The sequence below is a fragment of the Phalangium opilio genome, unplaced genomic scaffold, assembly GCF_054372755.1.
Source record: "Phalangium opilio isolate 3A_F unplaced genomic scaffold, DU_Popi_V2 ptg001170l_1, whole genome shotgun sequence".
NCBI lineage: Eukaryota > Metazoa > Arthropoda > Arachnida > Opiliones > Phalangiidae > Phalangium > Phalangium opilio.
Genome location: NW_028324255.1, coordinates 2,099,455 through 2,111,554, shown reverse-complemented (window position 1 = coordinate 2,111,554; position 12,100 = coordinate 2,099,455). Strand labels below are relative to the sequence as shown.

At 36.3% G+C, this 12,100-nt stretch overlaps 1 protein-coding gene across 1 annotated transcript; it reads right to left on the bottom strand.

The window, feature by feature from the left end:
* Positions 1-6,833: 6,833 nt before the first annotated feature.
* On the bottom strand, positions 6,834-8,166 carry LOC149584063 (uncharacterized). Its single transcript, XM_089863318.1, has 3 exons — positions 8,151-8,166; positions 7,829-8,071; positions 6,834-7,621 (listed from the first exon to the last, which is right to left on the bottom strand). Exons 1-3 carry the CDS (start codon positions 8,164-8,166, stop codon positions 6,834-6,836), a joined length of 1,047 nt encoding a protein of 348 aa, XP_089719444.1.
* Between the last annotated feature and the right edge of the window lie 3,934 nt (positions 8,167-12,100).

Genomic DNA, 12,100 nt, shown 5'->3' with positions numbered 1-12,100 from the left:
GTTTTAACTCCGTTTATGTAGAAAAACCTGGAAAACTCCGGAAAGTCGGTATTACAAAAGTTTTACCATGAAGTGATATCAAGTTTACTAGGGGGAAGGTAAAAGTTCGCCCCACATTTCCGACTGGGGAGAGGCAGCGAAATAGCCCGGCCTACTTTTACGCCCCCCCTTGTATTTTGAAAGGGGGACTGGGACTATGGCGCGCGAATAACTAGGCATCTTATACCTTCTTGTCTTTCATCAGCCGAATTAATATAGGTTTCGAAGGTTGTCCGAACAGCTCCTCTATAGCGATCTAATTCAACGGCATTAAGATTTTGTCCATTGTTATGTTTAGGACCTTTCAAATCTAATTTCTCCAAATCTTTTGGATTCATTGAACCAATCTCGAATTAATAAACGTTCTCGACGTCAATTGCGCGATAAGCCAATGAATGCGCCGTACGACATTCGACATTAGGAGAGAAAATCGTTATTGCTTGATCGCAAACTGACCTACGATAATGACAATGTACCTCGTTATGATAAGCAACAACTAAAGTGATAATGGGTGATAAACGTTAAGTACCTATTGAAAACAATGTTCAAGAATTTTAGCCCCGGACGTTTCTTGGTGTATTCGACTAAAGTCGATGTTTTACCGGTTCCGGCATAAGCAACAATTTTAACGATTTGATTTGGAGCTAGTTTGTGGTTTGTAATACGGATCTGTTGACTGGTTAGACGCGTTCTCCCATCTCTAATACATTGAAATTCATAATATATTTATGGTGTAATCAGCAGACTCGGTAACTAGGGGTATCGATGCGTCAGACAACGTCATAATTGTGAACAGATTACCATCTTATCTTACAAGATTTATAGCTTTGCCCTCGCGTATAACTACGCCTTAGCCTTTTTACATATACATAGATTTGATTGGATGGGGGATAATAGACCTTTTCAACGTAAAAGGGGCTTGCCAAAGTTACCAACCCTCGGGATCGGGACGTACAAGCCATCAGTCTCCGCGCAATCTCATGATACAAAGAGACTAAAGCGCAGGCGGCAAAAAGCAAGATGGAAGGCAGTTTTACCCCCTTGTCTTTTCACTTCAATACCCCTAGTCCTAAGACAACAAGTTAAAATACCCGTATTTATCAATGCATTGCTGTCCAACATTACTCCGTCTCGCAATTTGCTTATCTTTCTGGGTTCCAAACCACGAATTTTCGTAATGATATACAGCCTATAATGAATGCTAAAATCGATGGAGAATTTCATTTCAGGTGAAATTTACCCCAGAAATAAAAATTGTAATCTTACCCTTTCCCGACCTTGTGTTTCATCGTGGTGAAATTATAAATGCACGCCAAGTAATAGAAGCATCGCAATAGGTCATTTAGATAACAGGAAGACTTTCAGTGCGTTATCAGTTTTAATATTCTGCTTATATCCTCGAAAGTTTCTGATATCGCTACAATAGCCGCGATAATCGCGTAAGGATAGAGGTCATTGTCTGATTCGACCTCTGGGAACTGCTTTTTAACTAGCGTTAACGCTCCAGGGTATTTGCGGTGATTTTTAAAATAACCCATCAATTCTACGTTAGTTTCACGTTCGGCTCGAGTATTTTTCTTTTCAAAAATAGCGATATCTCTAATGATTCCAAAAATAAGCTCTTCTGGGCAAAAAAGTTCGAGACCCTCTAAATACAGAATTACTATTATTTTAACATGCTGGGCTTCCACCAAAGGTTCACGCAATTGCGCATTTTCTTATTCCTTGACGTGAATCAATCGCCATATTTACCGTAAATTAGGTGTTCGCTAGAAGTGAAACGTTAACAATAGCTATGTTTAAAATTATTTTAGGAATAAAGTCTCTTAAATCGACTTATCTATAGTTAATATAAAATACTGACGAAAAAAATATTTAAAATACTGACGAAAAAAGTATTTAAAATACTGACGAAAAAAGTATTTAATATCAATTATATAGAACGAGTAATGAAGATTGCATCTGAATCCAAAAACTATACGCATATCAAAGTTAATATAGAACGAGTAATGACGTTTGCATCTGAATCGAACACCATAAGCGTATGAAAGTTAATATAAAGCGAGTACGATGAAAAGATCTCTTACAAAACGATGACCATTTCTTTTTGCAGAATTCTAAATGAAAATAATTTAAATATGTTTCGGCATTACGATTCTTTTAGTAGTTGTGTAGCTATAAAGCTCTGTCTCATCTCAATATTCCTGGACCATCTTTGGATATTAATATTTAAAATTTGGTGTTTACTTTTTAATTCAGCTTTACTACATTTATATAAACATAATCTATGCTTTTGTCTATGAAGGGATTTCCACACTAAGCCTGTGGCTTATTTATAGGTGGGTCCTTTTACAATGCATAGGAGGGTGGTGGTTAGCCCCTTTGCCACAGCTGGTTAGCCCCTTTGCCACAGCTAACCCACAGCGCCCTATACTGTACAGAAAAAAATGTGTTTAGAAACTAAACACTTGCCTAAACACGAAAATGCAACTGATTTTTAATCATGTTTAAAAACACTCATGTTTCAATAGGAATGGTGTTTAGGTTTGCAACACCTTATGTTTAGGTTTTAAACGTGTTGATCGTTTTTCATATCTAGCATTTAATTATGTTTAAGGTGGTAGATGTCATGTTACTGCATTATAATGCCTAGTATCAAGACATGTTTAGACGATTATATGGCTAGTTCTAAAACATGTTTAGACGATTATATGCCTAGTTCTAAAACATATTTAGACGATTATATGCCTAGTTCTAAAACATGTCGTTTTAGGTTTATATGTTTAGGTTTTAAATGCGTTTGCATTTTATAGGTCTAGGTTTAAAGCACGTTTAAATCTTAGTTTTTCAAACACGTTAAATGGTATATAAGCTTAGTTTCAAAGATATTTGCTGGTTTATTGTCAAACCTTTTCATCGGTGTTACGATGTGCGTCCGTTTCAATGCTTTGTGGAAAAAATTATATGTATAATACTTGAAGTAGAACTTTATTACACTTTTAGTTTGTAACATTTTGTAACTTAAAGTATTTTGTATTTTTATGAAATTTCGCGTTATCTTCCAATAAGAATTCTTGGAGAAATCCAAGAACCTGTACCAAGGCCGGAGGATAACTAAAGTCAAAGATATAATATATCTCTAAAAGAAAGAAGAGGCACTCCAACACAATATTCGTATTGCAGTCTATTGTAACATTTTCAGCAATGATATATCCATTGAACTCTAACACAACTTCATTATTTTTCAAAGATTCCTTAAAAATATTTTTAAAAAGTGATGTTTGAAATTATAGGTTTCAAGACAATAAAATCAAATCTATACATAATCTTTGTCAGGAAAAACTAGAGAACAGATTTTTAAGTATTTTTCTTAAAAAGTTTGAGCCTTTTTTTCCATGCCTTCCAGCAGCTTGAATATAGCATTTATCTAAATTCAAAGAATACTATAAATTTGAAAATAATTCATAGAGACACAATCTGACGATCATCTTACATATGCTATTTCATTTAAGGGCGGATACATTTCCATAATGGTCTTCATGGTTACACCAGCTGTAATGGATTTTCTACGGTCAGCAAATGATTCACGAAGAAGTCTTAAAATTCTTGGAACATCCCTATCTGACTTTTCCCACTCGGTCTTAATATTTTCACGAATGTCTTCATTATTTACAACAGCCTTTTCTGCTTCCTCAATTATAACAGCTTTAGCCACCGAAGTTTTCTTTGGTTCTATCCTTTTCTTTTCTATGAGACGAATATGTCGACATTTTGCGGAGAGTTTCTTTATGAGCAAATTCTGTTGAAAATAACAAGCTATAAGTTATCGACAAAATCTTTTTCATTTGCTCATTTGTGGAAGGATTTAGAAAGGCAAATCAATTCAAATACGATAACATTTAACAAAACATTTCCGTTTGTCTTGAGGTAATTATCAAATTTGCCATTAACAGGCCTAAATGATCTGAAATTAATTCAACCAGTTTTACACATTATAAAGCAAAATCTAAATGACGATCCCATCTGTTATGCTTAAGCCTAAATTTTGCACTTTCGTGGATTAATCAAATATTGTATAGAGTCGTGGTTGACATCTACGATAACTTCTATATTACCAATGAGAGCTCGGTCAGATTTTGCTTTAACATATGAAGGGAAATTGACTGTTATAATTTTGGTTTGTTATGAACTTGAAAATTCTACTAAAATTCATGGATATGTTTTGATGAGTTTTATCAATGTTTTCCAGTCTATATTTTCATTATGTTCTTACATATGGTCTTTTGGCCTTTTGTCCACAGCAATACAAGGATATTTCAAATGCACCATATTCCCAACAGCTTGGTAATCTTCCTTTTTGTTCATATTATATTTCGACGATAGCCCGTATGCCAACTCTTTAACCAAATCGTCAAAAACTGCCATTGGCATTCCATCTTTAAGCTTAGAATGAACTTAATCTGTCAATATTGGTAATGATGTAGGCACTTGATCCTGAAAAAGTTTTGTATTAATTTCACATATGCTAAAAAAATAAGGTACAAAAGCATAATGGTTGTACGATACCCTTGACGAGAATCCACGTGAATCACTAGGTAGGCTAGATACATCTTCAGCTTGCAAAGGCAAATCATCAGAAATCAAAATAAAAAGACGATCATTTGGAATGGTACTAGTTGGAATAATGTTTTTAGTAATCAACGAGCTATTGATGGGCGAAATACCACTTCCTGAAGCCACAGAACCGCAAATTTCATTATCAGATATGTCGACCTGCATCAATGAGACAGCGGCTTCGGCATTTTAAAAATTTAAAGAAGCGCTTAAATTCACCTAGAGACCTTTTCTACAATAATTAAAGCGACAATGAACTTTTTAGTATAAGTTAATCATATATTAAACGGTTAAACAAATGCACTATAATTATAAATATTTTGAAATATCTCCCACAGTGAGAAAGAAATTGAAACAAACTTACCGTTATAAACCTCACCCTCATTCAGGGCCATTAACAATTCAGATTTAAATTCCAATATTACTTCCCAATCTTCTAGCGATGTACCATCGCTTTCGAGAACCAAAGTGATGTTTCCTTGAAATCCGAAATTGGACTTTACTAAAAAAAAAGAAAAACAAATACAAACTGATAATAACAAGGGTCTCCCAAACTTACTTTGGGTAAACATCTCTTCTAAATAGTTACCCATTAACGCTTCATTAACACTCCTGTCTAAGTTTGCCACCTTGAAAACGGGCATTGTAATCTATAGGTATGCAGACAAGGTAAAACCAAGAAGTGATATCTAGTTTAATAGGGAGAAGGTTTAAATACGCCACATTTCCAGCTTTATCACCAGTCCAAACGTAAGTCCGGAGTTAATCCCCGCTTCTAAATTACTACCAGCATCTCATTTTTTCTTAAAAACACGTCAGCGCGACACGAATTACGAAAATTACGTATTTTCCGACTGAGCAGAGACGAAATAGCCTGGCCTCCTTTTACGCCCCCCTTGTATTTTGAAAGGGGGACTGGGACTGGGACTATGGCGCGCGAGAACACTATGCATCTTATACAGTGTGGAAGAGATCAGAGCAACACCTACCTTTGTGGAAAACCCCCAAAACCCCTGACGGACTACTTCACTGCAGTACATTTTCGAGCTCGTATACAGGGTGTGACATGTGTCATTTGCATACAATGACACGAGCTCGAAAATGTACTGCAGTGAAGTAGTCCGTCAGGGGTTTTGGGGGTTTTCCACAAAGGTAGGTGTTGCTCTGATCTCTTCCACACTGTATTTTCTCCATAATAAACTAGATATCACTTCTTGGTAAAACTGAAATATTGATTTAACAAGTCCTGCTTATATTTGAAAATTTTAAAATCGTGAGGCTATTAAAATATCCTGAGTATTATTAACCGTCAATTGTTGCTATTCGAGATATTTAGCTTGAATATTTCTTGTATCTATAACCTCACTAGATTTTACTGACTTAAATAACCAAACTATTTAAATAACGAATGAAAATAATGCACAATTGTATTCTCGTTTTTACACAAAGCATTTATGAAGCCACTTTCGTATTTTATCAAATGTATTCGGCATTATAAATAATTGTCAGAGGGCAATTTTTCTTGTAATATGTTGGTTGTGGCCAGGGAGAATAGAGCGCCAGTACACGGTAATTCAAGAAGGCGGCGACTCAAGGGGGAGAAGTCGGGTTTCTCCGATCTCTTTTTTTCTCAACCTGTCAATATTTGATTGATTGATTTTGTAAGCTTATAAATTAAGAATAAATATATAAAGACTATAATATAAAGTTAAAAACATTTATTTCGCAATAACAATGATATTAAATAGAATAACGAATATTAATGTGGTATTAATAATAATAAAAAAAAGTGCAGACAAAACCTCAGTTATATGTTTAAAAACTATACAATTATATACAACTTTTCAAATTGAAATTTACTTAAGATAACCATAAGGAGTTGTGGTGTAGTCTGGGAAAACTCTTAACTTTGCCGACGACTTTTTCATGCGTTTTAGTTTGATCAATAGTAATTAAAGTGTGATTAGGTAAACGTCGAATTTGGGGGCCAGTTGGTACTTGTACAGAGTTCATTTCTGGTTTCCCCTGGTTGTTTACACCTAACAACTTTTTCATAATATCGAAATTGACGTGATTCTCAGTAGTCGAATTTGAGTAAAATCCTTTAACTTTAATTATGTTAGTGATTTTTTTCTGTTGCGGGATCATAAATGTTCATGGAGTAATTTTTTGCTCCAAACTCACAAATTTTCAACAAAAGAGTTCAACATGAGCTTACTTAGGCATCTCAGTCCTTCATTCTTTTCTATTTTATCTATGTCAAAATTGATCCCCTCGACTTCTTTATAATTTCTCACATAGTTTTCTTTATCCTTCTGGGTGACGCACTCTGCAGGGAAACCGCTAGCCAGCGTTTTATATTCGAGGAAGGCGTTTACGTAGTCTTTAAAGAGACCACCCTGTTTAGTATTGGGATCGTTATGTGTTATTTGGTATGACCAAGCCTCGTACATACGTATGATTCTGTATCCCCGTTCTACGGCGTATCTCAGTTCGTCAGTAACCCAGGTACCCCGCAGCTCTCTCTTATCAGCTGAATGAATACAATCCCCTTGAAATTGTGACTTACAACAGGTGTAACATAGGGGGAATGTTAACTTCCCATTTATTCGAGCTGGCAATACCGGATGTATTAGATTTTGGGCCGAGAGTACATCACACTTAAGGAGTCCATCAAAAGAGAAGATGTCGGGGAAATTAACTAAAATAATTTTCGGGTAGCCAATAGGAATTTTTCCCGTTTTGTAAACGAATGGGTATAGGCTAGTGAAATCAACGTAGTGCATTTTCTCTGTAGCCGTTGTTTTATGGTACAGCTTGCTAGCGCAAGAACGACCACCAAAGAAAGCATCTCGCGGATTTAGCCTTTTAGACGTTAAAATACGAACATCGCTACGTTTTAAAAATTCGTTTATTTCGGTGTCATATGCTTTGTCTTGTTGCCAGTCGCATTCACATTTGACGTTGACTGTATATTTTAGGGCCTCTAGTCTACTTATTTACTTATTTTCTTCTCCGTTCTCAAATAACGCGTGTTTAAGGTTTGAGTAGGGTTACCATGAAAGGTCATGTTTCTATTTGTTGGGAAGTGGACTTTACAGCCATGGTAGTAGCATCCCATGTATTCGAACACTTCTTTGTTCTACCTTTAGGGTTTGGATTTTAACCTCCTTACCTCTAAAAGAGGATTGAATAGGGATATTTCTCTCGTGAGACGTCCATTCTAACCATTCAATAGCACCGAAAGATTGATTCACACCTAGCCTATAATAGTTTGATGGGATGATGCTAATGGTGTTCGACTTGAGATAATTCTTCCAGAAAACGTAAGAGCAAACGACTGGGAGGGTAACTGAGCCGCAATTAAAAGGATCTACATTGGTGACTTTGAGGAGAAGAGATCGAAAGGTTATACATCCTAGAAAGAGAAGTAGAGTATCGTTCTCGCAATAATAATTCAGTTCGTTTAAGAAGTTAAACCCTTTCTCTTTACTGACTTCGGCGTTGTGCCATTTCCAAGATTTTCCTAGTGAAATACTGACAACCGTAAAGGTGCGTTTTCAAAGGCGCGTGTTGAGGGTAAAAATCGAGCGGGTGCGAGAAAAAAATTAAAAATTCTCGCACCCGCTCCGCGAGCAACCGTTTTCATTAAAGCGATATTTTTTGCGGGTGCGAGTAAAAACCGCGAGCGTTGAAAAAATCGCTACCCGCTCCGATCAGATTCAATTAGATATTCTCGCTAAGCGTTTTTCTTTCTCGCTTAATGTTTGTGATGTCATATTCTTCGTAGCCAATAGGAGCGTCGAAAACTTTGGCGCTTGTTTTAAGTGCAGCGCGAGACTTAAAGTCTACGTTTTAAGCCTAATTATTCCGAGTTTTAAAAGTGAATATAAAAATGGGTAAACAATTAATTATATGACTAATTCGAGCTGAGAATAAAGGAGTTTTAGATGAAAAAAAAGAAAAAATGATAGATTTAGTTAGAAAAAAGAGACATTATATGGAGCTTATGGACACACAGATTTAAAGAGAATAAATGGATGGATGTAACGACGAAAATGGAGATGAATAGCACGTTTTTTTGTGATATAGGTGTTTTTCTTCAGCTAAAATGTTTATTATTTAGAAAAAGAATGTGAAACATTTACTGAAAAATTAGGCTTAACGATCTCTCTCTGTGCACGTTTATCGCGCACATGAAAACAGTTGGCAAAAAAGTATCGCTAGCGCAAGCGATAGCGAGAAAAAGAAAATTTCTTGGCGAGAAAAAAAAATCGCACGGTCCGCTTCTCGCTAAAATATACCCTCAACACGCGCCTTTGAAAACCCCCCTTAAGCCTCTGTAGGGGGTGAAGTATTTTTAGCACGTAGTTTGTCTCTTCCTGCCTGTCTATATCAAACTCGTGATCAACTACGTTGAAAAGAAAATGGGGAAAGTACCCCTTGGCGGCGTTGGGGAGACCAAAAGTATCGGGAAACTTAGAAAAAGCGACGGGGATAAAATTATAGGAGTCAAGGAACAATAGATTTGATAGTTTCAATTCAAAAATGCGTGTGCCGTTAATTTTCAGAGTTTCGGGGACAAATTTCTCGTCCCAATGGATAATTTCTCTAATCAATAATTGATTGTCGTAGTTGCTACCAAAATGCGATAATACAATAACTTTCTTCACGTCGAATAAACTGACTAAATAGCCCATTAATAGAGCTATGGGTTTTCCGCTTGAGAATCGTTGTTTCCGGGGCCCAAATTGGTTGCATTTAACACAATTTCAAGTTGGGAAACCAAAATAAACCTCTCCGAGCAGAGACGAATTTATTTTCTAAACACAGGTCCACCAGCCAATGAGAAAAACTGGAAATTCATAGTTCAAATTGGCGAAATATTGCCAAGGTCTTTAGCAAAAGCTTAAGCGTTTAACAATTTCCTTTGTATCCTCAATAATTCTAACGAGGACCTAAAATGTATCACTGAAGGGTGTATTTAACTTTCGGTTCACTCTGAACCGTTAACACCTCCTATAAGAGGAGGCGAAACAAGGTCATTTCTAGTTTAAATCTAAGGCATCTTATTTCACAGACCCAATCGTTTCAACACTTGTGGATAGATGAAGAATTAACATCCATATTATCTAAAAAATAAAAAAATGCGTATACACTATATATAAATGTAGTAAAGCTGAATTAAAAAGTAAACACCAAATTTGAAATGTTAATATCACAAGTTGGGAAAACCAAAATATTACCTCTCCGAGTCAAGAGGTCTACTACTACAAACTTATTTACCTAGATATGGAATTATTTCACTTTTTTGAAGTAAAAATTTACGAAATATTGAAGCAGTATTCCAAACAAAGCGAATGTACAGTAAAGCAGACGACATTTTACGTCCAATAAGGATAAATCTTGGACACATGGAAATCAGTCAATGGGGAAAGAACAGGAAATGAAGTCTACGCTTCAGCTGTTTAGCCTATATTCTGATAGCTACATTCACAACTGGTTTGCAGTGTAAACACTATCGTATCGTCTCACCTCAACAATATTCTTAGTTTGTCAACATGAATGTTAACGTTAAATAACACCAAAGCTAAATTGTAGCTAGACGCACTAATAGTCAATGCGCACCATAAAGAGAAAAATAAGTCTGTAGCTACTACCCGTTTACCATTAGCCCTTTTAATAATTAAATTGCCACCATGATCTTTTCTTCCATTTTAAAATGTTAACCTGATTACTTAAGAGTGTATTTAACTTTCGGCTCACTCTGAACCGTTCATGTCTCTTCATTTCAGACACGAAAATCAAAGCCACAAGTTTACTTCACCTCAGGCCTCAATTATTTACTCTTTGTTTCACTAAGCCTATTGCTGATAATACTTATTATACCCGCCGGAGTCTAGGTCTTACTTTTCTTCTGGAAATCACTAAAACCAAGGATTATTCTATAAACTATGTAGTATATTTTAAGCAATATATAAACAGCCATTTCAAATAACAATATTAAAAAATATCTTTGGAAAATCAAAATGAAACAGAGCTTTAAAGCTACAAAAGTACTAAATGGATCATAATTACGAAAAATACTTCCACATATTCACTTTATATTATGGAAAAAGGGAATATTAAGGTTCTGTATGATTTCTTAACACATCAACACAAGGCTAACTGCTAACGCGACGCACTAGTGTAACAATGGACGGACACACACAGACCAAAACATAGACTGCTTTTAAACTCTTTCCGTATTAATTTTCAGTTGAGAAACAAGATTATCTTAAATATTAAAATAAATATAATTAATATTAAATATTTTCTTCGTCAGTTGTTTGCATTATTGAGCGTTACATCGTTTTGATAAAGAACAATTAAACATTCATGAGAGACTTGACTAATATTGGCGTTTGAAATGAAGCATACGCCGGTTGCTTCGCCTTACTCAAATAGGTAGTATATAAAGGTGTCGAACTACACTTTAAAGCAAGAACAACCGCAATTGCGAAAACCTTTGGTGGACAACCCACCCTAGGGAGGCTAGACGTTTCTCGTAGCCCTAGCTGATCGCCGCGAATGTCTTAAACCAAACGATGACGATGGAGTTTGAAGCCAAATGAGACAGATTGGTGTCTATGTGGAATAGACGGAAGACCAGTAGATGGTGGTGTTTAGAAGCCAGCATGTACAGACTGGTGTCCAAGTGGGATGGACAAAGACCAGAAGATGGTGGTGATTAGAAGCCAGTATGTACAGACTGGTGTCCAAGTGGAATGGACGAAGACCAGAAGATGGTGGTGATTAGAAGCTAGTATATACAGACTTGTGTCCATGTGGGATGGACGAAGAAAAAAAGATGGTGGTGATTAGAAGCCAGTAAGTACAGACTGGTGTCCGTGTGGCATGGACAAAGACCAAAAGATGGTGGTGTGAGAACTCAAGTAGAGGAGCCATTTCCGTGACTGTGAAAGCAGTTCGGAAATGGCGAACACGTTTGCTCCGATTTGGAAACTGCGAACCAGTGGCGTAGCGACGTTTGTTGGGCCCGCCCGCAGCCCGACAAAAAGGGCCCATATAGACCCTAAAATAAAAAAACAAGCTGGGCAGTCAAAAGCTGAGAGGAGCAACCGCCACGAAAGGGGGATGAAAAGGGAGAGCAATTCGGTTCAGTACAGTTCCTTGACCAATGAAATACGTTATTTTTCACCTCCCGAGTCCCACTCCTAATTTCAAAAGTCATAATATCGTCTGCTCGACCAAAATCCAAACATTAGGCTTTAGCTTGTTGATTAAGCTTTAGCTTGTTGATTAAGCGATCTTTACTTAATGCCGAGTTTACCCTCGTATTGTATATTATATTTGAGATATTTTGTAAATGGGGAACTTAAGACGTGGTTCGAAATGTTGCGTCAACAACTGCAATAGTTTCTCTCGAACGCATTCCCACAAACCC

Excerpts from the sequence above, each read along its gene's own strand:
- LOC149584063 (XM_089863318.1), bottom strand. Across the intron at positions 7,622-7,828 it reads TATTCAATCCTCTTTTAGAG|TCAACGTCAAATGTGAATGC; the intron begins GTAAGGAGGTTA and ends TAAAATATACAG.